General features: G+C 40.7%; 1 protein-coding gene across 2 annotated transcripts in view; it reads right to left on the reverse strand.

Annotated features, from left to right (window-relative positions):
• The window catches only part of EPRS1 (glutamyl-prolyl-tRNA synthetase 1), a 67,217-nt gene that overhangs the window by 30,156 nt on the left and 12,735 nt on the right, over positions 1-24,326 (reverse strand). Inside the window, exons 6-16 of one of the 2 annotated variants that reach the window (XM_047754601.1) lie at positions 23,069-23,163; positions 18,750-18,876; positions 17,870-18,062; positions 16,303-16,474; positions 14,074-14,307; positions 12,995-13,079; positions 12,528-12,587; positions 7,669-7,779; positions 5,518-5,654; positions 4,477-4,684; positions 3,513-3,625 (exon numbers count right to left, since the gene is read on the reverse strand). In XM_047754601.1, coding sequence (XP_047610557.1) covers positions 3,513-3,625; positions 4,477-4,684; positions 5,518-5,654; positions 7,669-7,779; positions 12,528-12,587; positions 12,995-13,079; positions 14,074-14,307; positions 16,303-16,474; positions 17,870-18,062; positions 18,750-18,876; positions 23,069-23,163 — 1,535 coding nt within the window. Of the gene's footprint in view, positions 1-3,512; positions 3,626-4,476; positions 4,685-5,517; positions 5,655-7,668; positions 7,780-12,527; positions 12,588-12,994; positions 13,080-14,073; positions 14,308-16,302; positions 16,475-17,869; positions 18,063-18,749; positions 18,877-23,068; positions 23,164-24,326 lie in introns of those variants that run through there. The other variant, XM_047754602.1, reaches the window with a different exon arrangement.

Below are 24,326 nucleotides of genomic sequence, written 5' to 3' on the forward strand. Positions count from 1 at the left end.
AGTAAAATGTATTTATTTTTTTAAAAAAAAAGTCCATCTACACTGCCTACCACAGAGGTGGCATTAGAGGATGTTAATGCTCTCACTTTTGACTTAAAGGAAATGCATCTACACAGCACACCCAATGTGCTTAAAAGCAGAATAATTTCTGTAAAACATTTACTTTATAAGAATTCTCAAATCTAAAGAGTTAATTAGGAAAATCCACTGCCCCAAGACTATTCATAAGCAAAATATTTTTTTTTTTACTCTTGTGGTAAAAGCCACAAAGTAAAAATGAGTAGAGAAAGAATTTAGTAACAACAGAATCCTATATCTCTTCCATTTTTTTAATATGGCCTATTGAGATATAATTCACATACTAAAAATATCCACCCTTTCAAAATACACAATTCATTGGTTACACAAAACTGTACAACCAAGACTGCTCTCTAATTATGAAACATTCACATCACCCTAAAAAGAAACTGCGTATCCTTATCTGTTACTTTCCGGACCCCTGCTCCTCTGGCTCATGGCAACCACTAATCTACTTTGTTTCTATGGATTTGTCCATTGTGGATATTTCACATAAGTGAAATCATACAGTATGTGGTAGGCTGGGACCAGCTTAACTTCACTTAGCCTAACATTTACAAAGGTCAGGCATATTATACCATGAATCAGCACTTCACTCTTTTTTTTTGGCTGAAAAATATTCCTTGTATGGGACACCATATTTCCTTTATCCATTCATCAGCTGATGAACATTTGGGCTGTTTGTACCTTTGTTTTTTTTAATGAACGATACTATTATGAGCATTTGTGTACAAATTTTCATGTAAACAGTTAATACTTTTCTTGGGTATATACATAGAAATGGAAATGGGTCAAACAATGACTCTGTAATTTAACTTTCTGAGAAACTATCACGTTGTTTTCCAAAGTCACTGCATCCTTTTACAATCCTAGTGGCAAGGTAGGAGGGCTCCGGTAACTCCACATGTTCAGCCCTTGTTACCATCTCCTTTCTGATCACAGCCATCCTAGTGGATATGGAGGGATAGTTCACTGTGGTCTTGTTTGCACTGCTCTAAAACTAATGATGCCGAGCATCTTTACATGTGCTTATGGACCATTTGTACATCTGCTCTGGAGAATGTCTTTCTCCGTTTTTTTTTTTGGTCTTTGCATCTTTTCTTGGGCCACACCCGCAGCATATGGAGGTTCCCAGGCTAGGGGTCTAATAGGAGCTGTAGCCACCGACCTACACCACAGCTCACAGCAACGCCGGATCCTTAACCCACTGAGCAAGGTCAGGGAACGAACCCACAACTTCATGGTTCCTAGTCGGATTCGTTAAGCACTGTGCCTCCTGTCTTTGTCCATTTTTAAATTGTCTTTTAATGACCAAACTGTAAGGGCTCTTTATCTTGTATGCAAATCTTTGATCAGATACACATGCAAATATTTTTCTTCCATTCTGCGGATTGTATATTTATTTCCTTGATGTTGTGTTTTGAAGCACAAAATTTTTTATTTTTGATATAGTCCAATTTACATGTATCTTCATTGGCTGCTTATGCCTTGGGTGTTATATTTAAGAAAGCACTGCTAAGGTTACAAAGATTTAAACTTAGGTTTTCTTTTCAGAGTTCTGCAGTCTCTGATCCATATGTGCATTAATTCTCAGACACAGTATGAGACAGGCTCCCTTCATCCTTGCATGTGGCTGCCGATCCCTGCACCACTTGTCAAAAAGCTAAACAATTCTCTCAGAATAAACTGAGAACATCCTCTCTTCTGGGCATCTCTCTAGTTGGTACCATTACTACTACCACCACTGGCATTTGGTGGTGATGTTTTATGTATTATATATTTGACGAAATATTTAATGAGGGCTTAGTAAGTACCCAGTACTGTGTTATATGCTATTTACATGTATGCTCTTATCTACCTAAAGGCAATGTAATACTAAGATGAATAAGGAAAATGTATCTGCGCTTAATGAATTTCCAGTGGTGGAAATAAAATAAAAGATGGAAAGATAAGACAGCAGCCACAACATGTGATAAACATTCTAAAGAGGAAAGTCTTGAGGCAATGGGGACATTCAGGCTGGGTGCCTGACTGATTAAAGGAGTACCAGAAAGCTCTGGGGGAAAGAACATTTGAAAGGTTACCCAGATGAAGAAAAAGAAGTAGGGCCATTTCGGAAAAAAGCAAGAAGTTCAAAGGCATCTGATGACTTCGGAAAGACTAAAGCAGTCCAGTATCTTCAACAGAAGGAATTGGGGAGAGGTAAACTACCACAGAGATGGCTCAGGTGGGTCAAGAGGCTATTACATGAAAAATCTTGATGTCAAATTAAGAAGTTTAGATTTTACTCTGGTTTTTTTTTGTCTTTTTGCCATTTCTTGGGCCGCTCCGGTGGCATATGGAGGTTCCCAGGCTAGGGGTGGAATCGGAGCTATAGCCGCCGGCCTATGCCAGAGGCACAGCAACTCAGGATCCAAGCCGCGTCTGCGACCTACACCACAGCTCACGGCAACACCGGATCCTTAACCCACTGAGCAAGGCCCAAAACCTCATGGTTCCTAGTCGGATTTGTTAACCACTGAGCCACAACGGGAACTCCTAGATTTTACTCTTAAGCTAAAAATAATTATTAAGCAGGGGGGAAAATGTGATAAAAACTGTTACTTTGAAGTTGTTATACTGGTGAACACATGAAAAGTGGATTAGAAAAAGGCAAAACTGGAAGCAAGGGACTATTTTAGAAACTGTTTTGGCAATCAAGGGAGAAACACAGGGGTGTGAAATAAGGCAGAGCAGTAGATGCAGAAAGATGAACTAAGCTGGCAGTAGAAACACCAAGGTTTCCTGGTTGGAACGAGGGATGAAGGAGGAGAACTTATCAAAGACGGCATGTAGGATCCTGGATTTTAAAGTCTGAGGGACTGGAAAGCTATCTATTCAGAGATATATAAAAGGCATTAAATAGATTCACAAGTCTGGAGCTCAGGAGAAAGGTCTGATCCAAAGTTAAAGAGTTGCAATAAAAAGAGCAGAGACAAAAAAAGAAAACCAAAAGAAACACGAACAAAAATTCAGAGACTGAGCCTTCTCCTAGTAATTCTATTACTTGATGGTTTAAAAAAAAACAGTGAATATTTGTTACGGTTCTCTAATGGTACCTGCTGCACCATTCACATTCTAAAACAGCTAACTGCAGTCCACTATAAAGAAAAGGGAATAGCAGTCATTTTTACCCAAAAATTACACTGGAATTTTTTTTTTAACTTGGACCACATGAAGATGATTTAGTTTTGGAAATAAAATTTGTTAATGTTACGCTGTTTCAAAGTTTTATCATTTATTACAATAAGGTCTGAAATATAAAATACAGAAGGACACACTAAACTGAACAGAGGTCAGGTACAGTATTTTAGTGGAGGTTCAATTTTTTAAAATATAATTTACTCTAAGAACTTTAAGTATTTTAATTTAAATGTTCAGTTACACTGACATACCTAACAGGTTCATAAGGCTGATCACATATGAAGAAGCCTCTTCTCTGAAGCTGTATAATGTCTCCTTTTTTCAAATCCTTAAGGCAGGGATCTCCTAGCATTAGTTCTTCATGCTGTAAGGATGACATAAGACCAAAATATGCTTCCTTAAAAATTAGAGCACTAAAACAACTCTAGAATGCAGGCAGCTTTTCTAGCAGCTAGACAGGTATGTTAAAGACTTCACTAATTAAGCACAGGCAATAAAAGTGACATATTAAAATAGATAATGATAAGTTATTGCATTTCTAAAAGTTAACATGTATAAACTAATGGGCTTCAGAAACCTTTTAACTACCTCAATTGGTGTCCCTGCAGATACAAAGTTGCCCACCAGAAATACGGAGGACAATGCAAGCAACAGTATGGACCCAGCTGAGGCAAGCTGGCACAGCTCTGAACCCCCAGGGCTCACACAAGGGCTCCAGAGCCAGGCCAACCCCAGCCCTGCCCCCTCACTGCCTCTCCTCAAGCAAGTTACTAAACCTCATCATGCCTCAGTCTCCAGCATTTGTAAAATGGGAACATTACTCTTTTATATCTTTTTTTTTTGTTCATTCCATGGCAGCACATGGAACTTCCTGAGCCAGGGGCTGATTCAGAGCTGCCACTACAGGCTTACACCACAGCCAGAGCAATACCAGATCCAAGCCTATCTGTGACTTATGCTGCCACTGGTGGCAACGCCAGACCCTTAACCCACTGAGCGAGGTCAGGGATCAAAGCCACATCCTCAAGAAGACTATGTAGGGTCCTTAACCCACTGAGCCACAATGGAACTCCTCTTTTATATCATTTTTAACAAAATTCTAGAAATCTTTTCCCTTTTTTCTGAGGAAACAAATACTTAAAGTTCATTTTAAAAATTCGAACAAAAAGTTTATACAACCTGGAAAGATAAAATACAATTTCTTTTCGACGCTACCTTACTGTTCTTGTTGACGTACTGCTTAAAGTCCTCGTCTTTTCCGAGCACGGGCTTCGTGATCAGGTGCTCGTAAGTAACACAGATTGCGGGGACAGGAAGAGCACGTGCAGTCTCTGCAAGCCACGTGATCTTGGTGGTTTTCTTGTAGTCTTTGTTCTCCAAGTTCAATTTTGCATCAAGGGATGTAATTTTTCCATCTGCATTTCTAGAAATAAGATTGAAAGGTGTTTTCAGAAAACAAATGAGAACTGCCATTAGTGCATTATTTTGTTCTGTATCTATAATAAATGGAGAAGGGATCTTCCTTGGAAAAATTCCAAATCAAACTTTTATCTGAGCTTCTAATAGGTGCCGGACACATACTGGTTAAGAGATGCATAAAGCACAATCCTGCTTTCAAGAGAGGAAAAGCCCACTGGAGAACAGATCCAATGATGAAGAACGTGAACACGCTGATGAATTTTTAAGTCACCCGGAGTGAGCCTTAAAAATCTGTAATATTGCATTTTAAATATTTAACGACTACTTGAAATTGGATGTAAGGACTGGACAATTCAAACTTCAGAGTTCACTAAATCTTAGCACACTATGCCCCATTTATGTAATCTTGGCACACTATGATAACTATATTAACTGGAAAGCTCATGTTCACCACAAAACAATTCATTTTAAAGTAGATTTTAGGACAGAGATCATGACATACACAAATGCTGTCCAAAGGATCCCTCCAGCCAACAATTAATTATATACTGAGAATTCGATGATGAAAGGGGGCCTTAAAGCCTTAGAACTATTTTTTAAAATCTACACGTAGACCTTTTCAAAAATCATAAGCAAAAGATATCTTGACACCATATTAATAAATTGAAATGTATATGGCAAAAAAATTTAACATGTCTAGAATTTGTAGTGTCTATGACTGGGCAGATTTACCAGTCAGCAACATGAATGGGTTTGAATTAGGCAACTTTCAACTAATGAATAAATGCAAAAGACTTTTCTTTCATATTTATTTAGGAACAAACAAAAAGTTCTTACTTGTGTATTTTAGTGATGTTGATGTTGCCCCAGTTTATAAACGTAACCATCTCGCCCTCTGACAGTGTCTCTGCATCGGCCCCTTCAATGAAAACCTTAGGGCTGTACCACACGGGCTTCAGGCCAACATCGGGATTCTGGGTGATTTAAAAAAGAGAGTATTGGTATGTAAATGCATACATTCATTCATTTTATTCCTTCACAAAGACAGAAGTCATCTGTATTCATCTGAACTCCCGCTCTGCGACCCTGGTTCAGCCGCCCGGCCCATCGGCGAATGGGTTAGATGAGGAGGCCTGCCCTGAGATCATGAACAGCCTAAGACAACCACTCCTCACTCTTAGAGCCAGCACAGTTACTGTCACATAGTCCTCTAACCAGAATCTGCTTTGCTCGCCTCAAAATCTCACTGTTTTGTGGCAGAAGCTTCTGTAGAAAATGAAGTCATTTCTCATCAGTGGCTACAGAACATTAGAGGAGCAGATGTCACCTTAGCAGGACACGGCAGACCTTTCATAGTTCAGGGGACAAACGTCAAACATAGCAGGATATGCATGTATAGAAAGAGCAATGCGTCTGCCTTTTATATGAAGAAGAAAGAGAGAGCTGGGAAATAGAAAGAATGCTCTATTTGTTAAATTTCAAATTTTTGCTTGACAAAAATCAAAAGAAATGAAGTGTAAGAAGAGTTACCACTGCAGCTCAGTGGGTTAACAGACTGACATAGTGTCCATGAGGATGCAGGTTCGAACCCTGACCTTGCTCAGTGGGTTAAGGATCTGGCATTGCCAAGAGCTGTGGCACAGATCACAGAGCAGCTCGGATCTGGTGTTGCAGTGGCTGTCGGGCAAGCTGGCAGCTGTACCTCCGATTTGACCCCTAACTTGGGAGCTTCCATGTGCCATGGGTTGCAGCCTTAAAACGCAAAAACAAAAACCCAAACGCATGAATTTGAACAAGATACATGCACCCGCCACGTTCTTGACAGCATTACATAATTGCCACGTTATGCAAACAGCCTACGTGTCTATGAAGAGAGGAATGCATAAAGATACGGCTCGTGCACACACACACACACACACACACACACACCCCCCAAGAGGATACTACTCAGCCACAAAAAGAACAAAACTTTGCCATTTGCTGCAACACGGATGAACTTAGAGGGCATTATGCTATGTGAAATAAGTTACACAAAGAAAAACACTGTATGATATCCCTCATAAGTGGAATCCAAAAAATACAGCAAATGAGTGAAATTAACGAAAAAGAGGGAGTTCCCGTCGTGGCACAGCAGAAACAAATTCAATTAGGAACCATGAGGTTGTGGGTCCAATTCCTGGCTTCACTCCGTGGGTTAAGGATTCAGCATTGCCATGAGCTGTGGTGTAGGTTGCAGACACGGCTTGGATCCCGTGTTGATGTGGCTGTGGTGTAGGCCGGCAGCTGCAGCTCTGATTCGACCACTAGCCTGGGAATCTTCATATGCCCCGGGTGTGGCCCTAAAAACAAAAATAAAAACAAAAACGGGAGTTCCCGTCGTGGCGCAGTAGTTAACGAATCTGACTAGGAACCATGAGGTTGCGGGTTCGGTCCCTGCCCTTGCTCAGTGGGTTAACGATCCGGCGCTGCCGTGAGCTGTGGTGTAGGTTGCAGACGCGGCTCGGATCTCGCGTTGCTGTGGCTCTGGTGTAGGCTGGTGGCTACAGCTCCGATTGGACCCCTAGCCTGGGAATCTCCATATGCCGCAGGAGCGGCCCAAGAAATAGCAAAAAAGACAAAAAAAAATTAAAAATAAATAAAAAAATTTAAAAAAAAAACGCAGACTAGTGGTTACGGAGGGGGGGCAGTGAGGAGAATAGGGGAGTGGGAGGTCCAAACTACTGGGTGTGAGACAGACTCAGGGATGTGCTCTGTGGCACGGGGAACAGAGCCAGTGGCCTATAATAACTGGAAATGGAAAGTCACCTTTAAAAACGGTATGCAATTCTTTTTAATTACACAACTTTAAAATTAGTATTACATCCTGACCAAGTAACACTGGCTAGAAAATGATCCCCACACCAAGCGACTGCGGCCAAGCACAGTCTCCCTTGCACTCTCCTGCTCCTGCTTTAACAGGGAGAACAACATCGGCGGACTGAGGAGGACCTTTGGGTGCTTGGCCACTTCTTTCATCTCCTCCTGGGCCTCAGGGATGTTCACGGGGACCGCTTCTTTCTTCAGTAGTGCCACGTACCGCGGAGCCACCGGGTCAATCACCTGCAACAAAGGCGCCCTCATGTTAAAACACTCAGGCATTTTTGTACACTTCATCTATAAAATAAGTAAGAGCACAGGAATACTAACTGGCAATCTTTGTTACTGCATTTACTAATGTTTTGGTTCACCTGCTAACGCTTTTCTAATATTTACTAATTGTTTGGTTTACCTGCTAACGCTTCTCTAATATTTAACTGTCAAGTAGGAAAAAGAAAACTAATCATAAATAAAGACTACATGAAGGATTTAGAGTTCCTTTCCATGAACAACTACTGACAAGAGAAAGAAAACCAATAGTTAAAACATAATACTAGAAATATTTTGGAAATAATTTTTAACTCTAGTATTAGAAAGAAGAAGTATCCTGTGGGGTTATATACAAACTCTACAGGCGCTCCCACTTGTGGCGCAATGGGATCGGCGAGGTCTCTGCAGTGCTGGGACGCAGGTTCAATCCCCAGCCCAGCAGAGTTGGGTTAAGGATCCGGCATTAGGCCTCAACTGCACCTTGGATCTGATCCCTGCCTGGGAACTCCATACGCTTCAGGGCAGCAAGAAAAGGGGAAAAAAAAAATCCTACAGGTAAATGTAAAAAACTCCATTTTGCATTGTTGGAGAAGATCGTTTTGAAGGAATGGATGTATGTTTTAGTATCATTTTCTATAATCAGTGTTCAGCAACACATCACCACAAAAAGCAAAACAGCATTAGGTCACTATAATAAGGCAATTCTATAGATAAAAGTATAAATAAGATATTTATACTGGTCTGCATGCTATATATATATATATATATACACAACACACAGATATATAGGGACCACTGTGTTCCCAATACCTAGAAGGGCCTGGCACACACAGGTAATCAATACATATTTACAGACTGACTAAATGAATGGCAGTACCCATTATATTCTAACCTATTCAACCTCCGAAACAGCAGCAGCAACCCCTTCTGGATCTGATGTATTTTTCTCACTTTTACAATTTAAAAGTATCCATGATGACCAATCACAACAGCAGTACTGAGATACTAAATAAAGCATTTGGAAGAAAAAATGGAGACAGAAGCAAGTATAGACTCAAAGAGCGAGGTAATAAAAGTCATTTTCTTCCCACCAGAAGGGTGCAAGAAATAGCAGTATGGTTAATTAAACTTGGCGGTTGTTGTTTGTTTGGTACTGGGTTTTTTGTTGCCATTGTTGGGTTGGTATATTTTGTTGTTTGGTTTGAGAGCATTTTTCAGCTTCTGATGTAGAAATTCCAAATGAACTTGGAGAAGAAACATCTGAAAAGCCATCTAACTTCCCCTGGACTGTCACTCCTTACCTGCTTGTATCTCAGGCCAGTTCTAAAGCAGTACCAGCCTCTCTCTAAAGGCACTGTTTCATTCTTTCCCTCCTTTGAAAGTCAGTCTCACTGGCTAAGGGTTCCTTCTTTCAGCTTCTACTGGGTTAGAATCATCACAGATTTAACTTTTTTTATTTTTGTCTTTTTGTCACTTTTAGGGCTGCACTTGCGGCATATGGAGGTTCCCAGGCTATGGGTGGAACTGGAGCTGCAGCCGCCCGCATACGCCAGAGCCACAGCAATGTAGGATTCGAGCCATGCCTGCGACCTACACCACAGCTCAGGGCAGCGCCGGATCCTTAACCCACTGAGCGAGGCCAGGGACCAAACCCGAAACCTCATGGTTCCTAGTCGGATTTGTTTCCGCTGTGCCACAATGGGAACTCCAGATTTAATTTTGACTTGTAATTTAGGAACTCATAACTCAGTTCAGGATTTAAGCCAGTAAGATATAATTTCTTCTTTTAAAGAAGCTAAAACTAGATGACCCAGCTGGAGAAACCAACTTCAGTTCACTGCAGCTCAGTTTCCTCGACTGACAAAGACCTAGTTACCATGGTCACCGCCAACACAGGCTGACACAGATTTTCAGGCCACTTAAGCCTAAAGGACTGTGATTCTAACGGTCTGAAACAAACTCTGGAAATCTATTTTCAACAAGCATTCGACAGGATGGTTAGAATCAGACAAGTTTGGGAAACCTCGGATTAAAAGATTTATTAAGTCTTTTGCAGTTCTCAAATTGTACAATTATGAAAGTCTCTGGACCAGTGGTTTTAAATGACTCCAAAGAGTCCAGGGACCCTTCCTCTGAAGGGGAGGATTCCCCTGAGGGCATTAAGAGGACAGATGACTCCAGAGGTGAAGGCCCCAGCAGTCCTGCCTGGTCGGCCCCACAGCCCTGGCCCTCAGGCCTCACACTTCAGCAGCTTAACTGAAAGGAACTCCTCTGGACAAACTGCCTAATCCAAGAGCCAGAACATAAAGTTATGGTCACAGAGAGCTCTCCAGTTAACTGGCCCGGCAGAGCATCCCACGGGGAGGCTCAGAGGACGGGCCCAACCTCTCTCAGGGCTTCCATCCCTCTCCTCTGCCCCCGTGTTAAACTGAGCAGAGTACCAGCCATGGCTCACCAGACACCTGAGAAATGCCTCTGACGTCAAAGAAGAACCAAAATAAACAACCTGGAGGAACGAGATGTTATAGGAAAAAATAGTATTGATAATACAACTACAACCATGAAAGAGGAATAAGAAGTTATTTTGAAAATGCAGAGCACACATAGAAAAAAGAAAGAAAGAAAAGAAAATTCAGAGCACGAAAGAGAAATCGTGGAAATATCACCACATAAATGAAAGACTCAACAGCAGCTGAGAAGACCGGACTGAGTACATCTACCAGAAAGGAGAGCCAAAAGATAAGGCGGAAAGTAAGAGAGAAAATAAAATTAGAGAAATAGTCCAGAAGGCCCAACATGTGCTCAAGAAAAGTTCCAGAAAGAAGACAGACACGGAGTAGAGGAAAAAAGAAACAGGAAAGAATTCAAGAAAATTTTGCAGAACTGAAGGAGTGAGTTTCCCACTGGAAGCCCCATGTTCTTCCAGTGGGTGTGGATGAAAACAGACCCACCCAAGGCACGTGACCGGGAAATTTCGAAGTGAAGAAGCGGGACATACACAAGGTCTCAGAAATCGTCCCCTCATGCTCCCTTTGTGAGGGGCCGCCCGAGGACACAGTACAGCTGAGCAAAAGGCCACAGAGAGCTGGAGGTCCAAGACGACCCATCCGAGAAAAGAGGCAGAGGGGGTCCCAGGATGAGGAGGCGACTGAGCTGGGAGACAGGTGCGCCTCCGAGGGAGCAGGCCCCTCGTCTGGATGAGACCTGAGCTGCGCCCAGGGCCCTGGCAGGGACGTCCCCGCGGTGACACCAGAACCCTGGAGGCATGTCAACATTTCAGCAGGAGACGGAGACAACTTGTGGAGAGTTTGAGACAGAATGAAAACCAGGCAAATGAGGGAAACACAACACAGCAAAACAATCAGCCACAAGAAAGCCAACAAGTTACGAGAAAAAGACCTAAATCCTCACCTTCCAACTGTGGAAAGTAAACTGACGGTGCCTAAAACTGGTGAAAAACCAAAACCAAAAACCATTAAGTGCCAATACACATACCTTATTTAGAAATGTGGGCAATAAATATTAAAAAAGAATGACCTAAAAGAGGGAGAAAAGGGAAAGGAAAGCGTGGCTGTCCAGCTGTTCATTTAATCGACCCCAGAGAACTGTCAGCCTAGAGGAAATATTCTGATATACCTGGACTAAGTGTACACGTACACTGCATTAAAACAGAAAACTTTTAAAACTGGATTCTTAATGAAAGGTATACCAATGTTAACTCTGCCTGTACATTTTGCCTGTATTTATTAGTAACTGCAGCAACAGAGAGAACCAATTAATAATTCCCTTATGTATCCAAAAAAGGACTAAACACAAAAGACCAAATAAAATAAACTCAAGACACATGCGAGACAAGCAACTATTTTTTGAGGCAAGGCATCGGCACAATCAAGCAGCAACACAAAAAAAAAAAAGAAAGAAAGAAAAAGAAAAAAAGAATTTACATAACACAATCACAGAAACCATGATTTAAAACATGGCACTTTAATGTTTGCCTTATTATAGTGTCTAAACATCTGCTTCCAATAAGTAAGGAACAATCTCTATATGCAATATTCCTCACTTAACTTTTATTTAAGAAACAGTTTTTTTAAGCTAGGTTCAGTAAGACACAGGAATTATAATTCATAAACCTTCAGGACAATTCAATGAAATACGTGTCTTTAAAGCTCTATGTCCTCTCAGTACACAAGGGAATTATAGCCAAATCTTCCCTCTGCCACCAAGAAAACTAGAGGACATGTTTTCTAAAAACAGGAATAATGCATTTTCAGTGGGTATGAACAGTCTCTTACAGAAGTGTGATTGTGCTTCAAAGCTGTATAACATCTCAGGTCATAACACGTAATATGCTAAAAGCGATGCGTTTAGGAAGGCAAATAAAAGCTTTAGGTGATACCTTCTTACAGAGAGCTCGCAGCTTGAAAGCAGAAAAATGAAATGCAAATGTTCAAAAAAGTTTTAGGGAAGAAACTGTTACCATTCCCCCTAACTCCAAGTCTGTTTATTTTCATCACTGTGACTTGCTTGGTACGGTTTACAGGTTTAATGCACTTTGTATGTTTAAAAAAAGTAAAACATTCCATTTTCCTGAAAATCTACAAAGTTATAGTATTCTGCACAAAATTTCCCCTACCGGGAACACACTAATGAAGTCTACATGTGTTCTACTGTTTAGGAGTTAGGCATGAGAAAAGAGGACCAGGAGTCAAAACATGTACCTTTTTGTTAAATGCCCAAATTTTGTCCCATTCCATGTTCACAATTGAACGAGAGGAACCCTAGAAAAACAGTAACAAAATGGCTTAAATAAGAGCAAGAAGTATTAACTAGACTATTTAAGAAAATAAGTTAGGCATACTAGAAAATAAATAAACCTGATCAATACCTGGAGGGTTTACTTCCGCTGGAACATAAAACTTAGTATGTACAAAGTAATCTGGTTACTCTGAGTTAGAGTCAACAGTCACTGGGTAAAAATTCCAGTTGCCTTTGTCCAACCCTTGCACAGGAGTTGATGACATTCTCAATTTTCCACTATAATAAGTAGTGTTTTTTCAAAAACACTCTGCCCTTGCATCACAAGAACAAGCAAGGAATCCAAAGAACAGGAATAATAAAAACTAAAGGCTATAAACAACACTTGAAAATCCAAACAGAGAAGCTGGGCAAGAAGCTGTTAAGTTACCTGAGCAGCAATAAACTGTTTGAGTCCTTCGACCGTCATCCCTCTTCTCAGCACGCCCCGCACTGTAGGGAACCGAGGGTCATCCCTGGGGAGTGAGCAGCGGGGGGGCTTTAGTACGTGGGTGCAGGGACGAAACACCTTACTGAGTAACACTATGCTCAGTCTGTTAAACATCTGGACCAAGAGCTGGTTATAACAATTAGGCAGATCATAATACCACTGAGCTCAAGTTCATGGAGGGGAAAACTGCTCACTACTCAAACATCACTCACTATGGATGCACGACTGGAAGCAGCGAAACATTAAAAAAAAAAGACACAAAGGTGACATCTTCAAATACAGAAAACCCATGCACTACAACATTCTCATTTGTTTTTCATGTAACTAACATTCAAGGTCCCCATTCTACATATGAGCATAAGACAGATAAGAGATGGTTATTCTATCATCCCGTACAAATATGCTTTATAAACCCTTTGGGGTTGTAAAAAAAAAAAATACATAGATGTGTTGGCTATTAATATTCTGCAGAGATTGGAAAACTTCAGTAAGTTTGTAATAACAACCTTTGCACGGGGCCCAAAATAAACTTGTATTTTGTCAAATTCAGCTCCACAGTAAAAGTCTAAAATTATGCATCATTTAACATATACTTAACATGTGTCACTGGTATGTGATGCTAATATAAACTAATACACACATCCTTGTTGATTCAGGTTAAAAAAAAAATCTTCTTCAGCTTATAAGCATGGTAGCCTGTGTGAAGAGGTTTCATTTACATGGATCCATGGCTTTAAGATCACTTTGATTTTCATATTCATCTTTCCCCTAGAAATCTCATATAGGTTATTAATGTGCTACAGAGATAGTTAAGCTTTTTCTAGCCTCAAACACAGGATCCCATCTTTGTAGCACTACAACACAAGAGGAGGGTACCTGAACAACTGGGTGAAATAAAGACAAAGACCAGAAACCCTACAGGCCCCTCCCATTCACCTTCCCCGCCCCGCAAAGCAGTTTAAAAGCCCATCAGCCACCCTGTGCTTACTGCCCTCCACTCCAGCTGAGAGCAAACATACCAGCCGTCTACGAGTCCTTCGTCGACAAACCACGTGAGCTTTCTTTTGGACAGCACTGTGTTGTTGAGATTGAGCCGACTGTATTCCCAAATATATGGTTTCCTTATGCCTAAAGCTTCAATGATCCAGTAAAACTGTTCATCTCTGTCATGGTACTCTGTGGTTCTCAGGGCATGTGTAACACCTTCGATGCTGTCAACTATGGGGCAGGCAAAATCGTATGTTGGATAAACACTAGAAAAAAAAGGGAATACTTTGAACATCAATGAAGGATTTAACCCCTTTAATCTTAGACGAGGCATTATAAGCAGCAATACGAACGTAAACATAATTCCTTACAAGTTGAGAATTTCTAGAGTTCCCATTGTGGCTCAGCAGAAATGAATCTGACTAGCATCCATGAAGACGAAGGTTCAATCCCCGTCCTTGCTCAGAGGGTCAAGGATCTACCGTTGCTGTGGCTACGGTGTAGGCCAGCAGCTACAGCTCTGATTCAACCCCTAGTCCGGGAGTCTCCATATGCCTTGGGTGCAGCCCTGAAAAAATACCAAAAAAAAAAAAACCCACAGAATTTCTTAAAAGCCAACAGGTATTATGAGTCATAATATTCAAAGTATATCAAAACATTTCAGACTTTAAGAACAGTGAATTAGTTACCCACTCAATATTCAAACAAAGAAGCAAATTACCAATTTAACAGACAACTGGATATTGGCAGAGTCAATTCTATAATCATATTTCTGTAATGGCCAATGTTTGTCATGGTAGGAAGCAATAATAATTTTGAGAGAATTTAAGTTTTCAACATCTTAAATAATCCCACACTCAAGCAGATCTCTAAGTTTAATACTTTTGTAATTAAGCTCATTTAAGAACAGAGCATTTCCTTTTTTTGACAAGTAAAAGAGAAGAAAATTCTTAGATTAAAAATTCTATTTAAGACGGTATAGTCTTAAAGACAAGTTCTGTTTAAAATAATGTACGCAACACATACAGTTTTCTTTTTCTTTTTTGCCCATGCTGGCAGTGTGCAGAAAGCTCCAGGCCAGGGATCAAATCTGTGCCATAGCAGTGACAATGCCAGGTCCTTAACCCACTGAGCCACAAGGGAACTCTTGAATTTTAAAAATTATATTACTCCATTATGCCTTATAATTCATAGGATACAACTTCACTAAGACGCTACTGCATTACTACGCTATGCTTTGCAATTATCTGTCACTGAAAATATGTACCCAAATTCACTTTTCCAAATATATTCCAAACATCTGTTCGGTCAACGAGGCGCAACTGCCCTGTTAAAAATGAAGGACATAAATATACACACAAAGTGTTTTGTCTACATATACACACCTGCACCCACAAGTGTAAAGTCACATTAGCTAACCAGGGCATCACTCACCAGTCTCCTCAGAAGTTGTAATTCAGCACTTGTACTAGGTTTCTTCAAAGTATAAAAAAATAAAGTCTATGGTTACTTTTTAGTTAATGACAGTGGGAGCAGAGAGGCCATTTAAAGAAAAAAAAATTTGTCAAGCTGGGAGTTCCTGTTGTGGCGCAGTGGGAACAATCTGACTAGGAACCATGAGGTTGCAGGTTCAATCCCTGGTTGCAGTGGGTTAAGGATCCGGCGTTGCCATGAGCTACAGTGTAGGTTGTAGCCATGGCTTGGATCTGGCATTGCTGTGGCTGTGGCATAAGCTGGCAGCTGTAGCTCTGATTGGACCCCTAGCCTGGGAACTTCCATATGCTGCGGGTGCGCCCTAAAAAAGCAAAAAAAAAAAAAAAAATTGTCAAGCTGAAAACCTACACAGAAAACTAAACCAAAAACTAGAAAAAAATAATACTTTCTTGTACTGTTCACCTTTCTTTAAATTTTCCATTCTGTCATGTTTGCAAATCAATCTATGTCTAGCAGAATCAGTTTATAAGAGGAAGAGAAGACTTTTCACATGAAGAAACCACAGGATACCTAATCAATACAGTAGAAGCAACTTCAGGCAGACTCCAGAACTTTTATGGATGGAAATGATCTTGGAGATAACATACTATAACCGTAACTGATAGGTCAGCAGCATCCTAAGACGCTCCGTGCTTTAGCAGCCAGGTAACCCATGATGAACCCAGCTTGAGGGCCCCCGACTTCTGCATCCACTCTCTACTCTGTGTTCACAGTGAGCATCAAAGCAGAAGCACTGCAAGCTAATGAAATGAAAGAAACATACTTACTTGTATTTATTTCCAGTTCTTGGGTGGGGTTGAATTTTGCAGCGATAAAGCGTTGGATCCCTCATGCACCCGTTATTACTGCTCATGTCAATTTTTGCTCGCAAACAACAGGACTGACCAAACTGGCTTCCCTTTTTCATTTCTTCCCACATTTGTAGATTCTTCTCAACAGCTATAAAATGACAGTTATGCTATAGTTTATCTAATGTATTACCAATCTAGTTGAATTCAAATTATTTTGAGCCTTATAATTTGATGAAAAATGTTCACCTTCTGGTTTCGTATCATAAGCACATCCACTAGTTTAAAAGTACTCTAACAGTTCCAATATCTGATACCAAGAGTAAATGCATTACCTTTTTCAATGAAAAATTCCCACAAAACACCTAGGAAATGTACTCTCTATCAACATGCTTTAAAAGTCAACACACCCCACTAGCACAGCACTGACGAAGGGTAAGGAGGATGTCTGAGGCCTCAGGTTTCTCTCATCCAGTGTCTCCCACTTTCCCATTACGGCACAACTGGCCAGGGTATGTGTGTTGAAGCAGAAGCATTCTGTCCCTTTGCCACCTCACACCCAGGGGACAGACCCGTCTGGCCTGGCCCAGGCGTCAGCATTGCAGCCCACGCCCATCTAAAGAACACAGCTTACGCTGAGAGTCCGAGCCCCTGGGCTCCTCAAAAGCACCTTCGGTCATTCCGGTGGAAAGCAGGATACTCTCAGAGCCAAAATCATGAGGGATACACAGACAGTGATACAAGTTTACGGCAGGGAACAAACCCTCTGTCCCACTGATAACAGTCAGGCAGGCACCGTTCCACACGAGTGAGAACGATCTGTCAGCAACGATGCTCAGTGCAAACTGCTGAAGACGTGATGGACGCTCTATCTCTATCTGCCCTTAGGCCTCAATGTCCAGCTATGAACTATCTTTGAAAACGTAGAGAAGCTTAAGAGAGTAAATAAAAAGAGAGGGACAGTCACAACAATTTGAATTTACTGTACTTCCCCAATATGACGCTCAAGATAGCATAGCAGTATGGAAGTTCTAGCAACATAATTACACGATGAAAATAGCCAGATTCAGAAGCTCAGGAACAAGAAATAAACAAAAGAAGATAAGCTTTCTTCGTCAAGCACTATCGCAGACAAGAGGGAACACCGAGCTTACACACACATTCACACCTAGCAGGTGCTGGCAGATGATGTGGGGTTCCTAATAGGATCCTCAGACAGGCTAATTAGAAAGGCTATGTATTTAAACTGCAAGGACTACAAAATGCTGCAGAAAGAATCACTCCAAGGGAGTGAACGCAGAAGACCGCAGGTAACACGTGAGAGGCTGAGGGCACACACGCTTCCCATGCAGCTGTATCACCAACAAAGAACAAAACAAAGATGACAGAGGAGAGACTTCTAAGAAATGAATTAACTCATGAAACATATTCCCAAATGTGTTTCAAACCAGCATCTTCCACAGGAAAAAAAAAAAAAATTATGTTCTACTACAGAAGCAGAACCCAAGAATATCAATTAAAATATAAAGCAGGAAATGTGCCTTACAGTTTGCTCTGTGTTTGGATTCTATCCTCTGCTCACGCTCTGCTTTCATCTGCTCAGCAGGCGTATCATCCACATAAGCTTTCCCTTCCTGAATTAGCTTCTCGGCATATTTCATTATAGTTTCAAAATGATCCGAGGTGTAAGTAAATTGATCGGGTTTGATATGCAACATTGCGACATCTTCCAAGATAACCTGCAATAAGAATCCAAAATAACCATCAGTTTATCTTTGGCATTTTCTTGTGTATTTCCAATCCTTGATACTGCATTTGGGCAAATGTAATAATACACCATCAGTCTTACATAGCCTGAAAATGGTTGTGGAAATTGTATATTAGATCAGAAAAGGAAAAAAAAAAGAGAGAGAGAGATTCATTACACTAGCCTCCAGATTTTCAGCTGAGAAAGCTGATCTCAGAATGCTTTCCATTTACTCTGGAAAAGCTGATTATTGTTGGTCATGCTGACAATAATTGGCCCTCTCTTTGAATATATTGCAGCGCTTCTAAATAATACAAGAGGCTAGGAAAACGTCATACTTTCCAATACCTACTTCATATTTGTTTCATTCATAAAATGATACACGACAAAAAGGAAATCTGCTTCTAGTGACCAAGTCATTTAAGAAACTGATATTTACAAGCAAATGTAGCGCTTAGAAAAATTCTACAACTGAGGAGAAGAAAAATAAATAAATTGAACTTTGTGGTATGGTAGCTCAACAATTCTTGGCTTAGGTCTCAGGCAAAGAATATATAGATGAGCAAAAGAAGCAGCTATGATAACAAACTTAACTTATTTTCATACCATGAAGGTATCAAGTCATCCTCCAATTTTAATTAGCTTTACTGACAAGGGTCATCACTACACCTTTAATTACCTTCTCAAAATCTTCCTTTTCTTTCTCAGGATTTGTGTCATCAAATCTCATGATCAGTTTCCCTTTAAAGTTAACCTGGTAGTGCTGGTTCAGAAGAGCAGCTTTTGCATGCCCAATGTGTAAGTAACTAAAACAAAAACATTTTACAAAGACACTTATTAACAGGTTTTAACTAAATGCTTCAACGTAACCTTTTTGAGGAGATGAAAACTAAACAAAAATCCTTCTAGTTTGTATTCCAGTCATATTTTATTTGCTAACAAGAAGTACTGTGATAGAAAAAACTGAGGAAGAAAAAACTCTACAACGTTTACCAGATAATTACACGGAACAATTTCACACGTAAAAATCTCACAAAGGAACAAGTTATTTACAAACATTACAATCTTAAGGCGAATCTCCATTTTCCTTTTTTTACTGAGGAATGAAGTGTCATTTAGTTAAGAGGAAAACTGCTTTCCCAAGTGTTTACAGAGCCCCGTGGCTCTGGGGCTTTAACAAGACCAGCTACTACGAGACCTGGGCACCGCCCACCACACAGACACAGACACAGACGCCTCTGAGAACGCCACTGTCGCTGCGAGAATTCAATAAGAGCTCCTGAGAATTAGGAAGCCACAGGAAAGCCACTTTACTCCTCTAGGCTTCAGTCTTCCTAGAGGCCAAAATAAAAAGATTTTAACTAAAATGATCTTGGAGGTCTCATCCAGTACCATCCTCCTATGAAACCACTATTCTGTGCTATGGGCAGCTGACAGTGACATGGGATAAAATCAATTAGATGTACTTAAAAATATTATGTACCAACATCCTCCCCTGTCAGTGATCTGGGTAAAAAGCAACATCCTATATCCTACTGCTTCATCAACTGTGGCAGCCACAGTCCTGGTGTCCCAGTCCCCTAGTCTCATGCACATCTCTGATCTCAGCTGCTTTCAAGAGGAGGAAAAGGTACAAGCCTTTGAATGTCTGCATGTCATTTTTTAAATCACTTCATTTTTTTAGATATTCATACAGTAATCAGATCAATAATACACTTTTGTAGGATTTATATGCACAGGTTAATGCAGACAAGCACAATGCGATGTATTTAGGATTATTCAAAATTTCTGCATAAAATAAAGGACCATAAGTGGCAACCCAGATGAAATCCTAGAAGAGAAAAAGGACATTGGGGGAAAATTAATGAAATCCAAGAAAAATATGGAGCTTAGGTAATAACTGTATATCAACATAATGTATGTAAGATGTTAACGTGATGGTAAACTGGGTGTAGATACACGGGAACTTTAAAAAAAAACCTATTTCTGCAATATTCCTACAAATCTAAAAGAATTCTAAAATTAAAAGTTTGTTAAAAATAAAGGACTGTGAGTTCTGAAAATGAATAAATGCTTTATGCAGTTTCCACTCAAAGTATTACACCCAATAACACGTTATTTATTTATTTATTTTTTTTGCTGTTTAGGGCCAAACCCACAGCATATGGAAGTTCCCAGGCTAGAGGTCCAATCGGAGCTATAGCTGCCGGCCTACACCACAGCCACAGCGATGCAGGATCCGAGCTGCGTCTGCGACCTACACCACAGCTCATGGCAACACCAGATCCTAAATCCACTGAGCGACAGGGATCCCAACCTCACAGTTCCTAGCCGGATTCGTTTCCGCTGCACCACAACGGGAGCTCCGAGTAACGTGTTAAGAAGAGAAAAAAGGAGACTAACAATCACTGGTTACCTACTAATTGACAGTTAATGTCCTTTACACACAGGAATTACTCTAAGAGGGGTGATGAAATCAAACTATTATACTTAAAAATATCATCTCTGAATCTGAAATAACATGTGCAATTCTAACAATTCTAAACCACAAAAAAAGCTCACTAACTTAAAGCTAACGAAAAAAGCTCAAGAGACAATCTACATCAGGACGGCTAAAGAAGATACATTTCATGCTGCGTTAATTAGGACTGATGCTAAACTGGGCTTTTCCACACACAACAGACCTAAGCATATAATGTTTAGTCATATGGACTCAAGAGCCAGATAGCGTTGGTTTGGGTTTTGGCAAAACCCAAACGTTGTATAAATCAGTTTCCAAAACCATCTATAAAACTGGAGATAATACAGTGCCTTCCTCTTAGGGCTGTTAGGACTAAACACGTCACTCTGTGTAAAGTGCCTGGCAGCACCCGCACATAACAGAAGCTGTGTGTCAGCTAAGAATACAAGTAAAAGGCAAAAGTCAAGCCCTCCGAACTTGCATGAAAGACACAGGGGAAAAAAAAAAAACATTAAAAACTAAGACTTCTTTTGGGGAGTTTCCTCATGGTCTGGTGGTTAGAATGTGTCATTTTCACTGTTGTAGCCCGGGTTCAAATCCCTGGTCTGGGAACTGAGATCCCATACAAAGCTACACTGCAGCCGAAAATAAAATTTTAAACTTTAAAGTTTTAAAAATTAAGATTTCTTTTGCAGTATAAGGGGATATGACCAAAAATATGAATGTTTTAAAACCTGAACACTGGAGTTCCTGTTGTGGCTCAGTGGTAATGAACCCGACTAGTATCCATGAAGATGCGGGTTCGACTCCTGGCCTCGCCCAGTGGATTAAATACCCGGCTCTGCCATGAGCTGTGGGGGAGGTCACAGATGTGGCTTGGATCCCTGGTTGCTGTGTCTGTGGTGTAGGCCAGCAGCTGCAGCTCCAATTGGACCCCTAGCCTGGGAACTTCCATATGCCACAGGAGCGGCCCTAGAAAAGGCAAAAAAAAGAAAAGAAAGAAAACCTGAACCCTGATTTACATTCCCAACTCCAAAACTGTATTCAGCCGAGAACATGGTCTCCGAAACGGACATAATTCATAATTAACATGTTTTACCTAGTAACTAATAAACACGAGGAGCTCATTGTTCCAAGAAGTGACAGTGACAGAAAACACAAAAATTCAAAAGGAACGAATGTTCAAATGGCATAGTTATAAACAGACTTGGCTAAAAAAACTGGCTTTCATCAAACCCAATGGCACCAGCGTGACCTCTCACAGCAAGAGCGGAAGAGTCGGGGGAAGGGACCTGGGGTGTCTGAGGAAACGAAGCCACGTGAAGCAGGTGCGATTCACGACCGGCCCCACTCAGCCCGCTATCCGTCAAGCCTGTCGTGACTTAGTCTGCATACTTCCCGCTGCATCTTCTTCTAGCTACCCTTTACTTCACCACCTAAATCAGCAAACTCGGTAAAGCAGAGAGAAAATACGGAATTCTAAAACTGGTTTTGCTGTTAATGGTCCCCATGTAATAGTCTGTGAAGAACTACATTCAGAACAGCTAAAACAGGGAGCTCCCTGGTGGGCTAGGGTCTAGTGGTTTCGCCACCTCAGCCTGGGTTTGATCCCCGGTCTGGGAACTAAGATCCCACAAAGGGCTGCACCCCATGGCGCCCTCCCCGCAAAAAAACCCCAGCTAAAATATAATTGTTTCCTTATCTGCCACTTCCTATTGTCCATATACTCCATTTACCACAGACGGGTAAGAATTTTCCTATATAATACAAAATCTAACACAACCTTATTAATAAAATATGGCACAATATTTTCCTAATGGCTAAGTTCCTGAGGCTAACTGCTTTAATAAGAGGCATTTTATTGTATTAACATCATTGGAGGGGCTCCATTACCAACTTTGTCCAGCATGATTCAGAGGCTGACATGTACGTAAAGGCAGAAGCCCCCTCAGCCAGGGGAGGCTGGGCAAGGGCCAGGGCGGACGCGGGCTGTGGCTCCGGCAGGAGGAGTCCTTTTCCCTAATGAGCTTGCCACATACTACTATTTCCTATGGGTGCCAGAGTGACGAGGTTTCTGAAACTTGCTCATAATGGAAAGAAGTGAATAGGAATAGGCTTTGCAGGACTCTCCTTCCTTTATTTCAGACAAAAAAAAAAAATTTCAATTAAGTCTAACGTCTATGGCTAAGGATTGCTCAGTGTACAAATACAAATCCTTATTAAATGAAATCTCCCAAATCCCAAAATGTAAATAAAACTTAAGCTTTTTTATTACTAGATATTTTTCTATCTATAATTAAAATTCTACCTGGAATAAAATAAAAATGTTATCTCTGCTATTGCTTTAATAAGCTGAAACTATGAACTTTATAAATTATTAACAATTTTTAAAACTAGTAAGATGTTTAGAATTTTGACTCCCAAATTAAAATCTTACTTATTTTCTTCTATATTTAACCTATTATTTTAAAAGTATTTTATAACTATCTTAAAGCTTTTCCACTACATAGATCCAGTTACGAGTCATATTTTCTTACCCACTAGCCTCTGGAGGAAATCTGACAGTAACCTTTCCCATCTCAGCACCTGGAAGCTCAACAAACTTCCCAACATCTTGCTTTTTCTCAGGTACCTGAAAAGCAGAACAACAATGATAACAACAATAGTTACATGGTTAAATGTTTAAGAATATATCCATTCAATGAATAGTTACTCAGTACCCACTATGCACCAAGCATAGTTATGAGGGAAAACTGACTAGAATATTGTCCCCGCACTTGAAGACCCCACATCAGGGGACGTTAACCAACAGCATTAAGGGTCATCAGGAAAAGCTTAACAGGAGGCAAGAACCAAGGTGGATCTTGGAAAATAAGTGGAAATATATCAGATGGAGAATGTACAAGGGCAGACATTCTAAGAAAAGGAATAAGAACACAGGTAAGACACAAAGGCAGAAAGAGTGGTGCAATGTTTGGAATGCATGCTGGGCAGGCAGGCGAGACACTGAAAGAGTCGATTAAGTCCAAACCATGAAGACCCTATAAGGCTGATTTTTACGTTTTTAGGCAATGAAGAACTCTCAGGGGATGGAACTATACATCTGTATTTTCTAAAGTGTCATCAGATACCTGGGACAGTGCAAAGGCTGAACTTAGAGAGACCGAGGAGAGGACGTTCGGCGATGAGACGATGGTCTTAAAGCAACAGGGTAACGGGGTCTCGATAGAAATCAGAGTAGTGGAGAAGGAAAACAAATGTAGAAATGAACAGTAACAGTGGAACTTGCTGGCCAGGTAGAGGTGGAAAGCAGTGAAACATGAGCAAAGACGCTCAGCCAGGACAAGAGAGGACTGCGGTGTCCTTCAAATTTTACTGCATCAGGAAACTGTGAAATCATAACGTTACCACGGATGCCGCCTACGTAAAACAGCCCAAAAGCAGGGCAACTCCAGCTGGCGAAGAGGGCCTTTTCTGCTGTATTCTATGTCACATCTTCCAGAGAACGACAGAAGGGCTCTACACAAGCCCAGGACTCAACAGTCGCAATGGCTCAAAACCAGAGAATTGAAGATTTGGGAGGAAAAAATGGTAAAGCTACAAAATGACTAGATTTTAGTTACTTCAGATTTCCTAAGAGGCACACACTGGATGATCATACTCTTCTGGAAATATAATTATGAAGATTAAGGCTTAATGTCGGTAAGCAATTAAAGGCAAGCGAAGATGTAACAATGGTGGATTTTCCCAAGAAGATCCTTTTCAGTTCATTAAAAAAAAAAACCAATTGTCTTT

This window comes from Phacochoerus africanus, chromosome 12, assembly GCF_016906955.1.
Source record: "Phacochoerus africanus isolate WHEZ1 chromosome 12, ROS_Pafr_v1, whole genome shotgun sequence".
NCBI lineage: Eukaryota > Metazoa > Chordata > Mammalia > Artiodactyla > Suidae > Phacochoerus > Phacochoerus africanus.